The 22622-nt window shown below is 42.4% G+C and overlaps 1 protein-coding gene across 6 annotated transcripts in view; it reads left to right on the forward strand.

Moving 5' to 3' along the window:
- The window catches only part of FAM110B (family with sequence similarity 110 member B), a 102813-nt gene extending 89549 nt beyond the window's left edge, over window positions 1-13264 (forward strand). For all 6 annotated transcript variants that reach the window (XM_085221152.1, XM_085221150.1, XM_085221151.1 and 3 more), the window contains one exon: window positions 10408-13264. In XM_085221152.1, the coding sequence (XP_085077278.1) occupies window positions 10695-11807 (1113 nt within the window). In that variant the 5' untranslated portion in view covers window positions 10408-10694 and the 3' untranslated portion in view covers window positions 11808-13264. The remainder of the gene's footprint in view (window positions 1-10407) is intronic.
- The last annotated feature ends 9358 nt before the right edge of the window (window positions 13265-22622 follow it).

The raw sequence follows: 22622 nt of genomic DNA on the forward strand, positions 1-22622 counted from the left end.
AGTCCACGATTTATGATAATGACAACATTTGGCCCTGGATGTGGTGACATAGCCAGCCCTCCTAAATGTTGTCTTTTTAGAGTATGCATGGAGACCAGAGCAGATCAGAATCATAGAATGACTGGGGTGGAAGGGACCTTTGGAGGCATTCTGGTTGCCCAGATCAGTGACAAGCTGGCGCTAGCAACTGAGGGTGTGTCCCCTTCATTGTAGAGGCTTGGCTCCCTGACAGCGATGGGGATGGTAGGCTGACCAGAAGAGATTACCTTTACATGCCAAGCATGTGGGCACGTGAAAGAACCGACACCACATTTCCTCACCTGAGGCTCAGTGCTTTGTTTGTAGCATCTCATGATTCTTCTGTCTTAGAGAGCTTGGTTTTGTGATTTTGAAATTTCTCTAGATCCACCTTCTCAAAAAATTCTCTGATACTCATTTCTAAACATATAATAATTCATGAGGGTCAAGCCATAGCTTTGAGCTCAGGAGACTTGTATCCAATTTCTAGGCTGGAATCAAATTTATTTTATTTACTGGAGAGAGGTGAGCTACTAACATTGCTGTGTATCATGTATGAGAGGAGGATGGATATCTAGGTAATGGTAAAGTAATCTGGGGGGGGGATATGTGCAGAGAAATAAGCCAGTCTATCTGAACAGTCTAAGGCACTTCTTAGGAGAGGGTCAGCAGTGATCCTAGCTTCAGAACTCTCCCAGGGCAAGCCTGTTGCAGGTATTGGTGCTGCAGCAGCTGAGGGTGTTAAGGGCAGCTAAAGTAATGCCAAAAGGAAGAACTGGCTTTGGAGAATCTACAGCAGCAAACCTCTGCATTTTGTTGACTGGCAGGTGTTTTTGATTGACTTGGGTTTCCTCTACTGTTTGTATTCCTCTTGAAAATATGAGAGCCTCAAAGGCTGATTTCCTTCTGCAGGCTTCTGCCAACTCCCTGGAGCCAGTTCCTCCTTGCCAGCCCACAAAGATTCCATGGGCAAGCTGTCCCAGGCACGGAAGCTGCAGAAATAGGGAGAGGCATACGGGGCATAAGAGTTGTGATAGAGGTGAATAGGAAAAGCACTTAAAGTATCTTCATTTTTCCTTTAATCCCTTGCTATCCTTGTAATCTTTCTCTGCTTCCCAGCCCACTGTTTGTTGCTACCATCTCTATTCCCATCACTTCTCTGCTCTTTTCCGAGTAACTACATTTCTCCTCTGACCTTCTGTGCCTTACAGTTTCCTACTTCTTGTGCCTGTCCCCATACTCACAGTTACTGGGGGTTGTTTGTTTGCTGGCTTTTATTGAAGCTGTGATTCCTCAGCCCTCCCTCTGCTGCTTCCATCTCCACTTGATTAAACACACTAGTGCAGTGGTCATGACTCAACACAGCTTTTTTTTCTCTAAGACACTGGGATTTTTATGGTGTTGCTAAAGATGTGCCCAGGAAGAATTTTTGTCATAACTTCATTAGGGTCCTCAGATACACAGAAAACCATTTAGTAAGAAGAGCCTGGGCAATTCTGACTTTATAAGTGCAGCTTTTTGAAGACACTTGTAGTGAAGTGTCATTACGTTAAATGTCACTAATAGGAAACAGACTCAACGTATTTTAACAGCTAACATTTCAACAACTGTAGTAAACACATCCACACAAATGTGCAATCACACTATGAATGTACAACATAGAATTAGGGTTATACAGCTTTACTGTATTGATTGCAACAAGACTGGTATTTCTGACCACGTACTTAAAGAAATCTTAAATTTACAGATGCAGTGGTATGCATTCCTCTAACTTCCTTTCTTGACTTCCAGCAGTGTGTATCTTTAGAACTGAGGCTGGAGGAAAGAGGAATGAAATACTCTGTGGTATGGGAAAATGTTCTCTTATCTAGAGAAAAACATAGCTGTACCAGTCTAAAATAAAAGATATGATTAAAAAAAAAAAAAAAAAGGGAAAAAATACTTCATTTGTTTATACATCATCAAAACATTTTAGCTTTATAGCTTATTTTGGAAAAAATAAATGTTCACTGTTTCATGTATTTGAAGTTTGGCTGTTTATAAATGGTTAGCCCAGAACAATTATGGTGCAGAAATTAAGTAGCCATGCCGACTTTGCTGCAGCATTATGTCATGTTATAAAAAAGGATATTTAGAGCAGAGACATGACAAACAACACCCCACAGCTAATCAGAAGAGTGACTGAAAGTCCTCTGTTGTCAGAATGGGGCCATGCTGTTGTATTCCACAAGGTGAACATTGCCATTTTTCTCATGTTATTGCTTTCAGCCATAACCAGTTTGTAATTGTGCCTACCTTATTACCTTTCTGTGTATTTGTAGTATCAGTAAAAGATATTCACTTGCTGTGTTTTAATATTAGAGTAAAACAGTTTTTTGTGTAGTTTATTAAAAAAAAAAAAAAAAAGAATTTTCCATATAAGAAGATACCAACAAGCTGTTAAACTTGATAAGGCTAAAATCAGCATAATCAACATAACTTTATGTCCTTATTTGTAAAAATGTGCATTACAAGAACTACTCCATATACTTATGCAGTATTTCTTTCAAATGTACTTTCATAGACTGTAAGAAACTTCAGAAAGATGCTAGTTCTGAAACTTTGAGAATAAATGTTTTAGAAGTTTTCCTTACCAATTAAGTCTCTGATTACTAAAGGGAAGGAATTTTTAAATCTGAAATATCTTCTCCATTTATAGTAGCTCTTCATGGTGTCTTGTTTTTTCACAGTATAAATTGCTGGGGTTGTTTCTCTTCCGGGCTGTATTTGTTGACTCTGGATCTTCGTGTGCTTTTACATTACTGGAGTTTTGCAGGCTTATGAAATGCAAGGGAATGTCTGACTGCAGCTATTTTCACTGTGGGCTAATGGCTTTTTAAATAAAAGCCGTTTATAGCTACGATATGATCTTCCTTCAATATATTTTGCATCGCAAACGGTTTCAGAAAACATTCTCAATAAACATAGCCTAAACATGGCAACTTGAGATTTCAGAGGGTTTGACCTTATATGACAGAGTCTGGTGAACTTCTTCCACCCCACAAAAATGAGTTGGCAGTAGCAGCTGCTGCCCATTTGCGTGCATGAGATCAGAAGTACCTCATCTTCTGAGAAATGGGAGACTGCACCAATTGCCCAGCCTCCAAGCTGGGGCAAGTTTCCCGCCTCCCAGAGAAGATTATTGGGTATTCTTGGGTGGCTCTTCCTGTTTCAGCCAGAAGCCATCCTACTTCCTAGAAATTAATTATGCTGGAGCAGTGTTACTAACCCGGTTTTCACATCAAGAGCCCTATAAGTGATTTCTTACTCTTTCTGTAATTTAAAGAAAGCTTGCAAATATTTGTTTTAGTGGAAAATTTTTAAAAGTGCTGGAGAAGAATCGGTCTTTACGTGCAATTTAGAGGAGTTTAAGCACTTGCTGTGGAGGTCATCTTGCAGTTGGCATTCCAAATGAAGCAGAGGCAGAAGTGTTTTCTGTGATATCCTTGTTAGCCCCCACTGCATTCTGGGGGCCTGCAGCATGCTCAGAGGACTCATGCTGGGTTAAGCAGTGTTAATGAACAAAGACAGGCAGGAAAATCCATGGTTTGTCTAGAGCTTGGGAATTAGCCATCAGGCTTAGTTAGCCATGTGCATGCCCATTAATGTCAGTAACAGGACTGCTCCCATGCTGAGCAGCAGCTGTGTGCAGGGCATGCCTTGAGCATCCCTCTGCTCCTGCGTGTTTCTTCTAGCTTCTCCCTGCTCCTTTCCATGGGAGTTAACTGTGGGAGGTGGGGACGATGTCTAGGTTTTAATATGTTCGGTGCTTAGGGTGCAGCTGGAGTCAGAAGAGCTCCAAAGTTTTGGTATGAGCAGAAATTGCTGTCAAAGGAGCAAGTGCTCCACTAATGAGGATCAGTTTTGGGGGAAGGGATACTTAAGAAGTTCCTGAGCTGTTTCCTGGCTGCCTGATTGCTGGTTGGGTGACTGTTGCATGGATCCTGCCTGTGAGATGTGTCCCTGTGTGAGCGTTGGACTCAGGTGTATCTTATGCATTTTTGCAGATAGATTATTTTGATTTTTCTTCTTCACTAACGCATGTGATTTGTACTGAACCAATTATGTATGGAAACCACAAAGGTTTGGGTAGCTTCAAATATAGCTTGCTCTTAAAATGGGCTTGTTAGGAATTTCCACAGATCTCAGGTGCAAATTAATTTGAAGTATTCTATTTAAAATGTCTTTTTTTTTTTCAACATCTTAATTAAAACTGTTTTGTTGTTCAGCCTCCTCCTGTTTTCTCCCAGTGTGCAGTGATGGCACGCAAGGCTGGCCCATTAATTAATTTTGCTACACATTGAAAATGTGGCCTCTTGGAAAATAAATGGTTTACCAGGATGCCAAATCCAAGCAGAGCTGGGAAGGTCAGCAGACAGGGGCAAGGAGACACAAGATGCTGGCTTTTCCTACTGGCAGAGGGGAAGAGAGAAGAAGAGCAATAGATAGAACTTGATGATCTTTGGAGGTCTGTTCCAGCCCTAAAAGTTCTGTGATTCTGATGAGCACTGAAGTGTTGTTACGGAGCAGTGGGGCCAAGTGTCTTCTGATGAAGAAGACATTTGATTTGATTTCTGAAAGTGCAGGGAATCTTAGGGAAACTGTAGGGCCAGGAGACCAGAATGAAGGGCTGTATGGAGCTTGTGGAGCATACTTTTAAGTGTAGTGCCTATGGAGAGAGACAGAATAAGAAGAAGGAAAGTGCTTTGAACTTGGGACCATTGGGACTGGCTGAGGAGCGAGAGACTGGATTGCAAACCAAGGTCTGCCTAAAGTTTTGCCAAGTGTTTTAAAGAAATATTCAGGGAAAATACACATTAAAATAGAAGTATTCACAAAAAGCCAGAGCTACAAATATAATGAGAAGTTACATCACACTGCTTTGTACTTTTTAGGTCTTCTCTTGAAGTATTTTTAAATGAGAGGCTGAGATTATTCCAAAGAGTGCAGTATATTGTAAGCAACACAGGGATTAGAGAAAGCAGCATTGATTTCCATTACTGCTTTTACAAACACAGTACGTAGTTTCTCTCTAATTAAGAAGACAACTTGTATTTTTTTTTGTACTGTCTTCTTGGAAGAAAGGGAAACTTCATTCCTGAGGTTTCTTGTGTATTTGCACAGCTGCCTGCGCCTTTTACAGAAATCACACTTTTCATGTTTGGGCAGTATTTACCCAGAAGCAAGTATCGCTAATAGTGGAGTGTATCTGCTGGGTAAAACCTGTAACAGCATCAGTTTTCAGAACTGAAAAGAAACAAAATAATTTCTGATGGTTTTTCTTTCAGAGAGGCTTCTCTTTGCAGCTTGCACTGAGCATGCAAAACCGAGGCAGAATGCAAGTACAGCCATGGAGGTGCCTCCCCAACATTTGTACCTCCGTGGATTTTCCAAAAGCTGTTTCCCCATAACAGTGTAAGCATTTCTAGTTACATCAACATCCTGGTTTAAACCTCACTTTTAACTGCAAAGTGAAATAGAAACTGTCAAGTGACTGTGGCACTCACACTCTTGATAGAGTTCTATCTTTCAAGGTTTTCTTGTGCAAACTTGTCACCTTACTGCACTTCAGACTGATATTTAACGTCAGTGGGTGTTCTTGAGTGTAATGCCAGAGCAAATCAGAATTGACCTAAATATATAATACACAAGCAGTGCAAGGCAGCTGCCTTGATCACCAACTTTCCCCATTGGTGGAAATTTCCCACCTCTACATCCCTGTGCCACTCCTGGTTTTAGGTCACTGCATACTGAGTTTTATGATCTTTTGGGGGCTCAACCTCCTCCCTGAACAGGTACTGCCCTTCGTTTATTTGTCACTGTTTCATGTTCCTAAAGGGCATTGCTTTGATTTGTATTTTGGTTCATGGTAGATCTGAAAGATGATTCCATCTCCTCACACTTTTTATCTCAACAACTAGTGTAATATGAGGCCAAGTCTGCACCCGTGTATGTGTCTAAAATTGATTTCACAAATGTCATACTGCTGCCATTCTGAAGGTTGATTGTTCAATGCCAATTTAATCCTTATTTGTTCAAGTTTTGTTCATATTTTTAAACTTATTAATATAACATGCAAGGTTTATGCTGATGGTTGTCGTAAGAACTAGTATGGGCTTGAGGCATACATGATACTATCTCCTAGTGCATAGCCTTGTAGCAAGTTACTCTCACTGAAGTCCTCATTCATTGGCTTGATAGGGGCCTTCAGCTCTAACATGAACCTAGCCATTAGCAGAGCCTGTGATTTTTCATCTGTATGCTATGGTCCTGTGCAAAATTTGTTTTGTGATTTTTCTGGGCTCTATTGAGATCATTTGTACTTGAATTGACAATGTTTGTGGTGCATCTTGAGGCTGCGTAGTTACACTTTGCCATCAGGAAAATAAAATTGACACAGGCCAAGGAAAGCAGAGGAAAGGCATCAGCCTTTGTTATATGTTCCCACTGTGCTTCGTTCTATCCTCTGTACCTCCATCCATCCTTCATCCTCTGTCCCAGAGGAGTGAAGTAAGAGCATCAGCTTCATCACAGCGTTGGTGGGTGAAGCTGCATCCTCACAGAAAGAGTAAAAATTCCTATGTTATCATTTAAGCTATATTTTCACTATTGTTTTTTGCTGCTGTGCTGCATCTTGAACATTGCTAAAATATGTAGTGGTTTCAGAGTAGACATTCAGGCAAAGGCTGATTGAAACTTGATCAAGGTATAGGAGCTACAAGGCAACACAGAAATAATATTTCATTGAGAATTTGTTTCTAGTTCCTGTTAGTTGTATGGCTATTGCTGCTGTCAGCTGTACCATGTTGTCCCAAATCATACAGCTGGTAAGCCTGTTACCTAAATGTGAATATCTAACAAATATATTGCAGGTCTAAGGGCGATGAGAGCATGATGCCTAGGATGAGTAAGTGCTTTGGATCTCTCCCTCTGCCACGAAGAAATCTTGAATCAAAGTGCCTGGTTGAAAATAGAGCTTTAAAAACCTAAGCCCCTCTACTCCTTTGTGTGTTTTGTATTCTGCTCAGTAGTTCTGCAGCAGTCACTGATGTTAGAAGAGCTCAGTGGTACAAACTTCAAGAAAGCTTTTATGAGTGTATGTGTGTTATTAAAATGAAACATGCTTGAATGTGTGCATAAGTTTGCAGTTTTGTTTCTCTTTAAATGATCTCTTAAGCCCAGTGATCTTTTTCTAAGGAAGTGAAATAATGGGAGTCTGGACCAAATCCTGAAAAACATAATCCAGTCCTTGGGAAGAATTACATTTACAGAATAGACATCTGGATGTGAACAAGAGTAAAATGTTTCTTAGGTCCCTAAGTATATCTCATTCATTTCCTGGGAGTGGAAATGTTGCCTTTGAATTTCTACAGTGCAAAGCCAGTACTGGAGCCAATTGCACAACAGGTAATTCCAATGGCTAAGCTTTAACTTTCTTCATCACTTAGGCCAACAGAAAGCCATTTCCACCCTTGTTGCTGCAATTATGGTTTTCACAACTGGAAACAAAGTGGCACAGTTTTGTCTTCCCGTGGCTATGCTGTGCTGCTGCTGCTCAGCCTTTTTGGTTAGTGCTGAAATTAGTAAGTGACTCTCCTAGCATCGTGGCCGTGTTTCAAGTGCCTGTGAACAACAGAGGCACTGATAGGAATTGCACTGGGTGTCCCAGCTAGCAGCAGAATTAGGCTGCAGTCATCAGAGCACAGGCAGGAGAGGTTGTTTCTCTACATCCACCTCCCTTCTGCTGCACTTTCTGTTCTAGTGCAGCCTGATTAACAATTTCTAGCTCTCTGAGGTGAGAGCACTGAGTAAACTTCCCCGTGATATTTAAACACAGTACCTAGGAATGCAACACACTTTTTACTGTAGCTGAGTCTACTTCAGTTTTTACCAGCAGCACAAGGACAGAGCTCTCTGTCTGGCCACGTAACCACCTGGCCCATGCTGGCTGCCCCCAGCCCTTTGCTTTTCTTTGAAGGCATGCCTGGAGCTCATTGCCAGTCACAGTGTACTTCCATTGACTTCAGGGCATTTAGCCCCATGTGTGCTTGCAAACAAGCGCTCTCGTTCCCTTGGGTGAACATGCATGCACAGTGGGAATTTTTTTCTTCTTTCTTCCTTTGAAGAAAACCTCCTAAGCAGTGCTTGCTGGCATCAAGCAGGGCTGTCCTGAGTGAGGTAGTTACTAAATGCTGGGGAAAGACTTCCAAAAGCCTTGGTTCCCACAGCCCCAGAAATCTGCGGTGTGGTCAGAGCAGCTCTCTGGGAGCAGAGTGGAGTTGGCAGGAGTTCCTCTGGGCAGAACCATGGCCTTCTGTGACAATGGCTGAGGAGAATTGCAGAGCTGTGCTCTTGCTTATTCAAGTGCTATTAACTGAGTTGGGTGACAGTGTTGGTTTAGTACGTAGAACTGAAGGGTTGGTTTTTGGAGTGAATTTTTTTTTCTTTTTCATTTTTCTTTTCTCCTGACAAGGCCCCTGTCCTTACATATATTCAGTTTCTGCATGTAAGCACTAAATACAGCAATCAGGAATTTCTACAAGCTCTGTGCTGGCAGTGTGGAAAGGTTTGATTTGTGTATATGGAACAGAAATGTGTATGTGCAGATGCCTGCTAAAATTGCCTTCAGCACATTTGGAAAGTCGATGCTTAATTTTAAAATAGTCCCAATAAATATGTTGATTCAAATGAGGAAAAAAAGAGCTTTTTCTCTTTCAGGAAGACTTAGTTAAAATTCAGGAAGTCAACTAGGATTTATAAAACAACACTGAAAGGAAAGCTTAATTAACATTTCACTACCCTTTCAATTGCACTGAATGCATGTCTGGTTTATCACCCACCTAAATATGTTAGTTTGTATTTGAAGAATGCTTGTGACAGCGAGCCTTCAGGAGAAAGCTCAGCTTTTTCCTATAATCTCATTATAGTATTCATACATTTGGTTTCCTTGCTTTGACCTTGAGTGGTTTAGAGAAAATATTCAATGTATGTATCGTGTACTTCTGGGAATAAATACTTGAGGCTGCTTTCTTTGTCTCTTAAGGTATATTTAGCTGGAATTATGGGTTTTTCTGTGGGATTTAGAGGAGTTTTTTTGTTGTTGTTGTTGGTCCAAACAACATACTGATAGTTAAATACACTATGGTTAGTAAGTTGGATAACAATAGATGAGCTTGGCAATACAGGCAAAAGCAGGTCATCATTGGGAAGGATGCTGCTTTGAGCACCTCGGGATGAGTGAAGAAGCAGCAGCAGCTTTTCCTGCTCTCCCTGAAGAACACGATGATAGCAGAAATGGGATATTAAAAAGGACAGTGTAGATTAATGGGGGCAGTAATAAAACAAATGAGACCCATTAGCTAAATCGCTGCTTTAAAACTAGATTCTTTGGTAAGTGCTCTTCAGTGCCTCATGTGGGAGAAACTGCTACAGCACTTGCCGTGTTATCTGCGGTGTTGCATTTTAGGTTGTGTGTGGTGTTGCGGCAGTCTGAGGTGAAGAAATCTTAAAGCAGTTTAGATAAAGGTAAATGTTGTTTCGGACATTGTGCTGCCTAGAAAGCTGAAACAATTGTATCTAAATTCAAAGACAAGTTCTCTTTTTTCAAGTCAGGTCGGAATGTTTTGCGTGCTTCCAAAATCCATCATTAAAAGAATAAAATGTTAGTTTATTCTCATTAGGTTTAGGGTTTTCTTGTTATAGTTAATTTGCCCTCCCTTAAGAACTTGGAAATCCTTGTTTTGCTGCTGGAGCACCCCATGCTGTGGAGACTCGTGTTCAGACATCCTTGAAGCTGCAGTAGGGAGTTTCAGCAGTATCTCTGTTCGGTTGCTTGTTTTTCTGTTAGCTTAATGATGAAACATATGCCTTGCAATTAAAACACTACATATCTCTGTTTTCTCCCTGATTTTTAGACTGGCTCGTTTTCTGGAGCATTTAATAAAATAGGAAAATACTCTGCATTTGTTAGAATTACATATTGCCGGTAAAGAGAAAAACTTTGGGGGTTTAGAGATAAAGTATGTTGAGAAATCAACTAGACAAAGCCACAGGCAGTGTTTGAAAGTGCACTTTCATTCATGATCTGGAGGTATGTGGGTCTAACCCAGTGACCCAGCCCATTTGGCATCCCTGTCCCTTACCTGTCCCCAGACACGTGTGGCTGCATCCCAGCAGGCGCCTCGTGTCCTTCCCCTTTCCTTTTACCATAATCCCACTGGGTGGTGGTGGGGCACCCTGCGCTGCCTCCCTGCGCTGCCACAGGAGAGGAGAGGAGGGTTGGGCTGCTGTTGCTATCGCTCTGATGTCAGGCGCTGCCACTAACATGTGGTTGGCTCTTCTGCCTTTCAGATCGCACAAAGGAAGCAAGGAGACTCCCACATCTTTCAGTGAGAAGAAAGGAAGCAGTGGAGCAGACTAATACGGACTTGTGTCTGGTGGCCTTGCAGTACAAAGGCTGCCTTTAAAAGAGAAGCACAGCGTTATTTAATGAGCTGTGAGATGAGGCGCTGCTGCTAACACTCAGATCCCTGGATTCATCGGCTATTCATTGTGCTTAATGTACATGTTTCTACACCGTGCGTTTAGGAGATCCCAGAGAAGAATCCAAAACGGCTGCGGGGGAAAGACCACCAAACATGCCTACAGAAACACTACCGACAGGTAGCATGGTGAAGCCGGTCAGCCCTGCCGTGACTTTCACATCCGCCGTCCCTCTCCGCATCCTGAACAAAGGACCTGACTATTTTCGCAGGCAGGCGGAGCCTAACCCCAAAAGACTGAGCGCAGTGGAGAGACTGGAAGCCGACAAGGCGAAATACGTCAAAAGCCAGGAGGTCATCAATGCCAAGCAGGAGCCCGTGAAGCCAGCAGTGTTGGCGAAGCCGCCGGTCTGTCCTGCGGCCAAGCGGGCACTGGGCAGCCCCACCTTGAAGGTCTTCAGCAACAATGCAAAGACTGAGAGCGGTGTCCAGAGAGAAAATCTGAAGCTAGAGATTCTGAAGAACATCATCAATAGCTCTGAAGGCTCCAGCTCGGGTTCGGGGCACAAACACGGTCCCCGAAACTGGCCACCTCACAGAGCCGATTCGACGGAACTGAACCGGCATTCGTTTGCTGAGTCCTTGAAGGTTTATCCCACACAGGGCCGTAGCAGCCCCCAAGAGAGCAGCTCCAATGTCAGTAGAAGGCTCCTAGACCAGTCGGCTGAGACTTTCTTGCATGTCTCTCACAGCTCCTCAGACATTAGGAAAGTAACTAGCGCAAAGCCCTTAAAAGCAATACCTTGCAGTAGTTCAGCCCCACCTCTGCCTCCAAAACCCAAAATTGCTGCCATTGCCACCCTGAAGTCCCCAGAGATTGAGGCAGTTGAGTCTGGATGCGGAGTTAGTAGAAGACCCTCCCTACAGCGATCAAAATCAGACTTAAGCGACAGATACTTTCGTGTCGACGCAGATGTTGAACGATTCTTTAACTACTGTGGACTGGATCCTGAAGAGCTTGAAAACCTTGGGATGGAAAATTTTGCAAGGGCTAACTCTGATATTATATCCCTCAACTTTCGCAGTGCAAGCATGATTAGCTCAGACTGTGAACAGTCTCAGGACAGCAACAGTGACCTTAGAAATGATGACAGTGCCAATGACCGTGTGCCATACGGCATTTCTGCTATTGAAAGGAATGCCAGAATCATCAAGTGGTTGTATAGCATCAAGCAAGCTAGAGAGTCACAGAAAGTGTCCCATGTGTGAGAAAATCCACAGTAGAAAAAGCAAGGACTGTATCTTTGTCTGTGAATATTCAGTTGTGAAGGGTTGTGAAGTCTACTTGAAGTCTTGTACACTTCTCAAATCTCTTTGTGTTGCTTGTTGTGCAATGTTTCCAAGTTGCATGCCTGTCAACATGTGAACTGACCTGGCTTCCACTTGAACAATAACCAACTGCAAAGCCTGGCTGAGCATACACATTATCTGCCAAAAGTTTAAGACAAGAATCTAATTAGGGCTTTAGTATAATCAAAGTGTTTACATGGAAAGGTTATATGACTTCTTTGGTATTTATGTGGTTCCTTGTGGGTTTTATATGTCACTTTTTGTCTTAATACAGATATCGTCAACTGACGTTTCTAGGTTCTAAGTTGAAGTGGAATCCCGTTTTTGGGGGGAGAGTGGGGGGGAGGGGGGAGAAAAATTGGCCACTGTAAAAGGTTTAGACATGCAACAGTAGTCAAAGCAACCTTATCTCTTGTAGAAGGTGGATTATTGGCAGCTGTAAAGCTGTTTCTGAAAGGCAAGGAATGCGCTGTTCTTTGCTAAAATATGTATCCCTACTTGTAGTAAGGGACTGTTTAGGTTTCTGTTTCTAGATAAGCACCCTCAGTCTCAAAGTGAGGTGGTCTAGTGAATCTGCTTGACCACTCATAAACTGAGTATTGCATTTGGTTTGGTGTAAGCATTTTAATGATTTTGTATTACCCTGTTGGAAAAGTTTAAAGAAGGTTGGAGTCAACACACAAAAGCATCATAGGTGCGGGATTTTGTGGGTTTCGTTTTTACTCTTAAGATTCCTGGTCTTAAACTTTTGACAGGAATGATTAGATCCTATAGCTGATATTGAATGCCTTTATTAGTCAAACACATCATGACTACAAAGTCCATGCTGTCTTTTGATTTTCTTTTTGTAGACCTATTTGAACAGTTAATGAACAAAAATGGAAACACACAGCCATATCAATATAACGCCTCCTATTCTGAAGTAAATACACTCAGTAGCTAAACTATATCTGAAAAATTGTGATTATGTTGTCTTGCATATGTTATATCTAAGGCTGTGAAAGTTTGTTACAGCTCTAGAAAGTGTAGAAACATGACAGTATGTAGCTTTATTTTCTTTCCTCCTTATGATGGTTAGTGCTGCAGGTGAACCTGTTATGAATCTTTCGACAATCTGTATCTTCCCAGTGGTTTAATTAACTGTCATTTCAACTGACAGTTGTGGTGTGCTAGCAGAGGAGTTGAAAGTACAGTGGCCTGCTTCATTATTCTTGTATACATGCTTTGAAATAAATTGCAGCACTACCTTATACTTCATCAGCTAATAGGAAACTTTTTTATTGTGTAAATGCTGTAAGACTTTGTATATACTTCAGTTGTTACGAAATCTTTAAAAGGAAGAGTGTTATGCTAATAAATAGCTCCTGGTGCAGGTATGGTGGGTTTTGTTCATTTTTTTTTTAACTCCTCCCATTCTTAAACTGTATCGGGAACTGTGTTTTAGTTCCATTGAAGGTCTACATTAACTAATGGTCCCAATGAAAGGTTTCTTCCAAAAGTGCTTTTTAGAACACAGTTTCTTAGAAAGTAACAGTAGCAGCATGATCCATATGCAGAACTAGAAGAAATTTTCAGGACTCCTAAAATAGCTTCCTTCCTCCTTACCTAGCAATGTTCCTGTTCCCGTTTATAGCATCTGTTTGTAATGAATCACCACAGTCTTTGTGTTATTCTTCAGTAGTGATTATTTATGTATTTCAATATTCCAATTATTTTACACAATTGGGATCTATATTTTCTCTAAGAAGCCTGCAGCCCCTGTTCTGACCCATAGCCGTAAGTAGTTAATGGAGGCAAAGTTAAAAGCAGAGCAGCATAGTCATTTGGTGCCTATGGTACAGCAGTAAGGCAGTGGCACAGCTGCCCAGAAAAGCTGTGGTGCCCCATCCCTGGAGGGGCTCCAGGCCAGGTTGGTTGGGACCCTGAGCAGCCTGCTCTGGTGGACAGCCCTGCTCATGGCAGAGGGTTGGAAGTGGATGGTGTTTGAGGACCCTTCCAACCTAAGCCATCCCAGGGATTATCCTACATTGTTTTATACAATTGTTTCTCAAAGAATTGTTCACTGAGAGGAGGACAAGGCACATATTCAATTGCAGGAAGCTACTCCATGCTTTCTGCAGTTGGCTTCGCTACCTAAAACTACAGCATTCCTAGTGAGGGGATACATATTCCAGCTACAGGCACATTTGTGACAGTTTAAGCTCCATGGATTTTGGTTGGCACTGACATCACACTGGTTTTTCAAGCATATTCTTCCAGTAGTAAGTTCTACTCAGATCAGTGACTACTTTGCCAAGGAAAATAATGCTTAAGGGATTAAAGCCAAGTGTAATGCAGCTGTACAGCAATGAAAGAAGTTAAAACTGAAATAAAAATGCACTCACATTGTTCTCTTTTAGCATGTTTATCGTCATTCCTAAAACACTTATCTCAACTGTTGCCAGCCAAAAACATTAATAAAGAAGCCTTTGTAACTAGAAAATGGATTGAAGCATATGCTGATACTCTAAACTTGTTTCCCAAGGTTTGTTCTGAAGCCACAGGCTCTGAGAAACCAAATTCATTTCCTTTCAATACCACAAGGGGTTTAGGCTTGTGAGCGGTCAGTAAGAGCATTTCCTCACCCAGGTGCTTAAGAAGAACCTTTGACATAGCACTGTGGGGATCCAACTCCAGTGTCTCCGCTCTTAAGAACATGAGCAAAATTGTACAGGACCAAGGCTTTCAGAGTCAGCTGTTCTTACAATTGTTGAGGCTGCAGCACTAGAAATCACGAGAGAAGATCTCCTGTGAAAAGTCCATAAGGCTTTGAACAAACTGATAACAGTTGCCTTCATTTGATGCTTTGCTGGAGTTTATGCAGAGAGGATTTACTTACAGCCTTACTTGCTTGTATGAAAGCTACATCAGCGCTCTCTGAGCTGCTTTTGTTTTCAGAGAGGAACAACTACTTTTGCAGGCTACTAACTCAGATGTTGCTAGAGTGTCCCTTGTTTTGTGTCTGTCTTGGGAGATTCCTGAGTGCCAAACAGTGAGTTTACAGATGGTTGTAACCAGCTCAAACACCTCACCTGGGACCCATTCTGGTCATGTTCCCATTGCCTTCAGTAGGCATTCACTCGGGTGCAAAATGCATATCAAGCAGCAGTGGTTATGCACCAGCTCCTGCAGCAAGAGCAGCTCATAAGGAGATGCAGCTGCGTGGTGTCCTGTGAAAGTGGGTACTGAGCCCAGCACTGGCAGCCCTGGCCCCAGAGTGAAGGAAAAGCACTGTGTGTTTCCAGTGCTTAGTGTAAATCCGTGCATGCGTGTGCACAAAGCACAACAGCACAGAGGCTTAGAGTGGTTCTGTTATCTTGATTCACAATGAGTGGAAGAAGAAAACGATGTGAGGAAGTATACTTTGGAATCTTTATGGTTTCGCATGAAGATAAACCTTTTATCTGAGGGAAAGGCAGCATCGTAAAATTGCTCTTTTAATTACTTCATGTTGTAACAAGGCTGTGAAAGATCTGAGATGCAGGATCTGTGCTGCAAAATTACAAACCATAAATCTGAGTTCTGAGTTATTCCTTTTGATGAATTTGGTTTCTGTAGGAGAGAAGGCTAAGCTGCAAACGCGTGCAGCATCTGAGTGAGTGAGGGCTTCTGAAGGGTGAACACAGAAGGATGATGCTTTGGCAGAAAGTCAAAAATCAAAAAATATGCTCAGACAACAGGGCCAATCAGTGCTGCTGACTTCTCTCTTTCTGCAGCAGTTTATCCATCCATGGAGGCCATACGCGGTTGAGTCATTCAGTGAAAAACAAAGTGCTTAATGGAGCTCTGTGGTGAAGAGCTGAATGACTTCCTTCTGCAGGAGAGCAGGAGGGGAGCTAAACCCAAACACCCCGTCCGATACCTGCTGATAGGGAGGGGTAACATTTAGTATGTTATATTCACAGCTCACTTGTTCATGCAGAACGTTTTATTAGACCGAGTATTACGAATAAATGTAGAAGGTGACAGTTTTCCAAGGCTATATAGCTCATATTCTCCACAATTTATGATGCCATACCAGTAGCTGAGCACATTAGGTTTAGAATGTAAGAGTGTCTGGAGCTTTGTTCCCCTGAATAGTAAGGCTCCATTGCCTATTTTGGCAATGAATATAAGTGCAGATGTATTGCGAGGTCCCTTTGTGCTGGACAGAGAATTGGACAAGGTGTCTCGTCCTGAATTGTAATATTACTCCAAGTTAAAATCTTTTTTTACCAAGGCATAGACATTCAGTGATATTCGGAGTTCATCTGACATTTCTTGCTGTCAGCAGAAAGACTCCAATAATCTGCCCTTGGAAATACATCACCCATAGCTTAATGGGAAATGCGTCTAAACTGTCTGTTTGGTGCAAGGACTTTTCATCTCCTGATAAAAGAAAATACGTTAAGCTTTAAACAAGCAAATTTCAGTACTAACCCTTGAGCACCTTTTATTTATTCCCTGGGAGCCCAAGTGGCAATCAATAGCTCCATCTCAGAGTTTGTTATGGTCCTAGATGGCTGCTGAAGTGCTCAGTCCACCTGCAGGGTAGCATGACCCAAAGTGGAGCCACCTACACTGGGCCGTCTGCCTTGCCCTGCTGCCTACAAACAGCCTCCAAGCACACTTTGTATTTGATCATTTAAGAATTTGAGTATGGCTGCCCATCGAAATTTAGTAATGTTCTGTGGTGAGCTTTTTTTTTTTTTTCCCCATGAAAAACAATCATTTATATAACAAAAACTGTAATCTCTTAAATGTCATTCTTCTAAATTTAAAGTAATTTTCATGATGGTCTTAAGAGAAGATTAAGAGGGAGCTGGTGTCTGTGCTATTATTGTTTCCTGCTTTTGGCACTGCAAGTCTTCTCCACCTTCTTGGTGTTTCGCCTTTTCAGAGTTCCCAGCTCACATTCTCCCTTTCTGCACCTTCCTTCATTGCCTTGTCTGGCTTTTCACCGAGCCACAGAATCACAGGGGCAGAAGCAAGAGATCATCGATTCCAACCCCCCTGCTAAAGCAGGTACCCTACAATAGGTTGCACAGGATTACCACAGAAGGAAACTCCACAACCTCTCTGGGCAGCCTGTTCTAGTGCTTCGTCACCCTTACTGTAAAGGTGTTCTTCTGCATGTTAGTACAGAACTTCCAATGTTCAAGGTTTAGGCCATTACTCCTTGTCTTTGCACGCCACTAAGAAGAGCCTGCCTCATCCATTTGCCTCCTACCTCCCTCTAGATATTTATAAACCTTTATCAGATCTCCTCTCACTCTTTTCCCCAGGTTGAACAGACCCAGGTTACTCTGCCCTTCCTTATACAGGAGATGCTGTATGAGCATAATAAATATATTCTTTGTGGCTCTCCACTGGATTCCTTCCAGGAGATCCTTGTCCTTTTTGAACTAGGGAGCCCAGAACTGGACACAATAGTCCAAATGTGGTCTCACCAGGGCAGAATAGAGGGGGAAGATCACTTCCCTTGAGCTGCTGGCCACTCTCTTTTCTCCTTCTGTTCTCTGAAGTGCATGACCTTCTCACTTAGCTTCCATTCTTAGCCAGCCTCATCTTTCTGTTCAGTTCACACTCCTAGCTCCCACAGACAACGTTCCCACTGCATCTCCTGTCTTCTTACCACCCCAAATTCATGACAACGCATGCTTCCAAGCTGTTATGTCCTAACAGGTAGTTCATTATACGAATAGTTAGACTGAGAGAATTCAGAAAGAACAGAATGCCAAATATATCTTGAAATACCAGCCTATTAACCTCAAATTGGCTGTATTTCTCTCTGCTGTATCTCACCATAAGTTCTCACTGCTTCTTTTGCTCTATACAAAATGCTGCCTTAAGTATTGTGGTGTTCAAAGGAAGCACAGCCTCCTGCAATAGTTACTGGTTTACCTCCTGCCATCTAGTAACATGGAACCTTTGTTTTACATCACTTGCACTCTGTTCCTAGGCTGCATCTGAAAAGCGCTGCTGTAAAGTGAGAAGAGGGTGGAGGGTGCAGAAGAGAAGTCTGTCCTTGCCCAGGACAATTCCAGTTATGGTAAAAGATGGTTTGCAAGCTAAAATCCTTGGGCTGCAGTGTAATGCAGTGTAATGCAGTACTGGGCTGATGCTCTGGTGCCTTTACCCCACATCCAGGACAAGGGGATTGGCACATCCTCATGGGCACAGTCACATCTGTGCATGGAGGCAGAGGCAGCTGGTGACGTGGTGTCAAGAAATGCTTCTTATTGATATCCTCAAAATCAGGAGGAAGGGGGAAAACTGTGAAATACTGGAGTTGAAATATATGAAATACTTAAAGAAGAGATGCGGGGGTGAGTAGATGATTTTGCTTTTTAAGAACTGAAGCTTTTAAAAGGTCTTTTAATAAATGACCTGCTTTTCAAATATATTAAGCTTTTATGAAATTACTCTTATCATTCTGAACTGTAAAAGCTTTGCTACTCACAGCACTGAGCATTTCAAAATACACTGGCAGTGTTTTGGAGTGGCTTTAGCAACGGGATAAAGGAGTGCTTTCTGAACTTATGAAGAAGTTTGGGAGGATGGGGTTTTGTTCCTTATAGATCTTTTTTGGGTGGGGGGAGAGAAAATTAAGATTAATCATCTTATTTATTGACCTGCTTGGGAGCGCAGATTTAGCTGAGGTGTATGAATGCGTGAAAATGATGGCATTAGCTTTTGGCAAAAGCTTGATTTTTCTGTTCGTGTCTTGCGTATCTTGGAGGATATCAGCTTAAACACATCTGGCACAAAACTAACGCATCCCCCTGAAAACAAACTGTTGGTTTATGGATTTGAGTCCCTCTGCTGAGGTTTTTTTTGTGCTGGAGCGCTCTGAACAAGGAGCTGTCAGTGCACCGTGCATTTCCCAGGGTTTTGTCTGTAGTGCGTTCAACAAATGAGGCCTTTCAAACCCTGTGTTACAGACTGAGTGAAAACAGGAGCTTTATGTCAGCATATGCTCCAGTACTTAATAAATATATATATATATATATATAGCTGTTATTGTTTCCTAATGATATTGCAGGGTTGACTTCTTTTCCCCAAATGCTCTAGAGTTAAAAAGAGGTGAAAAAGTTAAAAAACCTTGCAGGTTTTCCCTGCAGTTGCATGAGGAAACATAAAAATATGGCGGTGTGCTGGGAAAACCATGAAAAAACAGAATTCTGGTCTTACTGAAGTCAATGGGAATTTTATTACTGGTGGTCCTAAGTGATGCAGGCAGGTTTTCACCCACTGTCAGAGCTTAATATTTTACCCTATTTGGGAATGTTTTATTTTTCCTTACTGCAAATCTTGTGCATTGTTTTCTTCTGCTTCTTCACCCATTCAAGTGCATGGATCTTACCAGAATGGTGTGCAGTGGAACTGGTCACCAAAAGAGGCCATTGCAGACCACTGGGACATGGCTAGAAAGGGCGCAGTTGGCACAGCCTTGGTCCCACCGTAGGGAGCAACTACAAGGTCACTGTCTCATCCTGTGCCATGGAAGGAGAAGACCCCCGGCTCTAACTGGAAGTGGTGTAACTCCCCATATAAAGTTCCTTCTGCTCAATGTACCAAGGAAGTTGCTGCCATGCTATGTTCCCCTGCAGTGGCACCACTCAGACCTCTGATGAGGGCCATGTGGGCTGCCTGACAGTGCCCTAGGAGTGTTCCTCATACATGTAGCTGCACGTGTCACACAGAGACTATTGCAATTACTTTTGCTGTATTTCAATCCTGAATAATTTTATAATGTTCTGTACTGAACAATCTTAATGAAAAATATTATTTCTACAGATGTAGACCTGTGAGGTGAGGTGCAATTTAGGAAGGTATTAGCAGTAGTGTCAGGAGCAATCAGGACCTACCTGCCCAGCACACGTTGTCTCTCCGTACATAAATGAAGATAGCAAATGAATTGTTCTCTCAGTTTTTACTGGACTGCAAATGACCGTCTTATGGAAACACTGAGGACAAATGAATCATCATGAATATTCATGTCAAGCCTCAGGGATGTCCCTTTTGCTCATCTCTGAACACCAATGTGACTTTTCAAGAGCAATGCATGACTCAGTACTATTTTCAAGCAAATTCAACTTACAAGGAATCACGTTTAAGTAATAATTTGTAAAGAGTCAGCTATGATATCAAAAGCCTTTCTGGGAGGTTATTGAGGCTCATCTCTGAATGTGAGGCATTGGAACAGGTTGCCCAGAGAGGCAGTAGATGCCCTGTCCCTAGAGACACTCATGGCCAGGCCAGACAGGGCTCTGAGCAACCTGATGTAGCTGTAGGTATTACTGTTCATTGCAGAGGAGTTGTACCAGATGGCTTTTAAGAGTCCATTCCAACTCAAACAATTCTAAGATTCTCTGATTCTACAGTCTCTGATATGTTTAGGGCAGACTGTGCTCCTTGGAGCTCACTGTTCAAGTGTGTTCTCCGCTCTGCAGTCATGTTCCTTCCAGCCCAATACTGGAAGGCCCCATCCTGGCAAATTCCCACCCCTGCTGCAGCACACAAAAGCCTGTGCTGCCAGGGCTTGGGGGCGCGTAGGAATTAATGTACACAGGCACTTGTGGTAAGGAACTAGAGATTTTCCTGACAGGCTCCTTGCCACACAAGTACCACAGAGATCTGATGCTCAGGAAGATGCTGAGTTTGGAGGGGGCTGCTGTGTGGACTGATGTGTAATGCCATGAAATTGTGGAATGTGTTGAAAGCCTATGGAAACAGTTTTCCTGAAGATGTGTTTGGGTGTTATTCTAAGTCAGAGAAATAGCTCATGAGGGATATGTGGCAGATACTGAGACAGCATATTTATGCTCTGCAATATAGCAGCAGAGGTGGGGCTGCATCCTTTAACGTTCTGGGCAGGACTTACTGGCCTCTGTGAGAGAGACACTGATCCCAGGCTCCTTCAGAGCTCCTGGTGAAAACAAATCACCACTCTTTTTCAGGTCTACTCTATGTGGCACCTCAAACACCACCAGTGAGCAGCATTTCTACAGCAATGTGGTGGCACTGGGGGAAATGGCTCACTCAGGATTTTGATGACTGAGCTGTGTCCTCCTGTGACCCTTCCTGCTTCTGCAGAGCGGTGCTTCTTGCTCCATATTTACTCTGTGTTTCATCATTGATATTTCTTTCCCAGATCCATGTTTTCATGTCCACTCTGAAGCAGTCGAAGACCCCTTCTCCCAGACCTTGTCATTCTGACGATGGTTGCTGAAAACAGAAACTAGAGATGCAGCTGTTTGCCAGTTCAGCTTGTACTTCAAATCCTTCTGACAACAGCCTAGGTCTCCACTTTTTTATGTCCAGCTATATGAAACACTTTCATGAAGCATATCACTAAAATCTGAGTTTTCTTGTTGCTTCTACTACTTTAAGCTGAGGCCATTTGTGTTTATTCCTTGAAACATTAAGTCTTTGAGTTTCCTTAGGCTGAATTACTTATTTCTTTAGGCATCCATTTCTACATACTTCAAAAGTCCATTATTTGTTAACATTATGGCACACATAACTACAAAACTATATGCACGTAGTTTGTCTGCTGGATAAATATGCATTAATGAGCAGAATGAAGGAATAGTAAATATACGGGAAAATTTAGAAGTGTTTGAGTGTTTGAGAAGCAGTTTGGAGCAGTTCCATGCTATCTGAGCACTGCAGATGTGATGCGGGCTGCCCACATTTGCAATGCACGGTAAAAATTATCAGAAGACTCTGATTAGCAAATGGAATGTGTAATGTGCTCCCGACAGACCATTTTCCCATGAGAAACAACTCATTTTGAACACTGCTTATTTTCTAAAAGTGCGTAATATACATTGAGAAAAATTTCTGTGGAATGGGGGAAGAAAGCCACTCTCAAGTTAGAAAAGCCCAAATCAAATGATTTGGTTCAAATATTTCTGCTTTATTTGTAGCAAAGAATTTGATCAACAAGCAAATTGAGAAAATGCGCTTCCCAACTGCCCCACTTCCCAAAGATGAATCTCCTTCAAAAAAGATACACAACAGCTCCAGCCATGTATGGTTACATCCTGTTGTCTTCAGGAGTGCCTTTCAGTCTGTTTCAGCAGCTCCTGCTCCACCACTAATAGCTTACATGGCCTGTAGGAGCAGCCCTTCACAAAGGGTGAAGGTGTTTTGTTTTCTCACAATATGGTGGACAATGAAACAGCTGATAGTCCTTGAGGGTCTGCATCCATCTTGGAAGAAGTGGACTGTGCCTAAACTGGGATCTTTGGAGCCTGGAAATTCATGGATCAAAGCCAACCTGTCCCATGATCAGGTTGCCCAAGACTGTGCTCCAAGGCCGTGCTCTTCAGCTGCCACTCAAAGGTTCATAGGCCTACTCCGAGTTGGAACCCTGAGGCCCACAGCTCTTTGGCAGCTCTCAAGAGAGATGCTTCATCCCAACATAGGCATCTTTGACTCCAAGCAACCTTTCAAAACTCTGAAAACTGACTTTTGAGACCTCAGTCTTTCTGCAGAGGACTTCCCTGAGCACAGGGTTGCTTTTTGCAGCACAGCCACCAGTTGTTGTTTTGAGTTCATCTGTAAACCCGAGCAGACATTTACAGCAGTTGTAGCCCCTCTTTTTTTTTATAATTCTGTCCAAGAAAAATCTACAAAACATGTTCTCTGTAGCAAAATGTAGGAAAATAATGAGGAAAGGTAGCTACTTGCCCTCTTCTCTTCTTT

This window comes from Meleagris gallopavo, chromosome 3, assembly GCF_905368555.1.
Source record: "Meleagris gallopavo chromosome 3, MGAL_WU_HG_1.1, whole genome shotgun sequence".
NCBI lineage: Eukaryota > Metazoa > Chordata > Aves > Galliformes > Phasianidae > Meleagris > Meleagris gallopavo.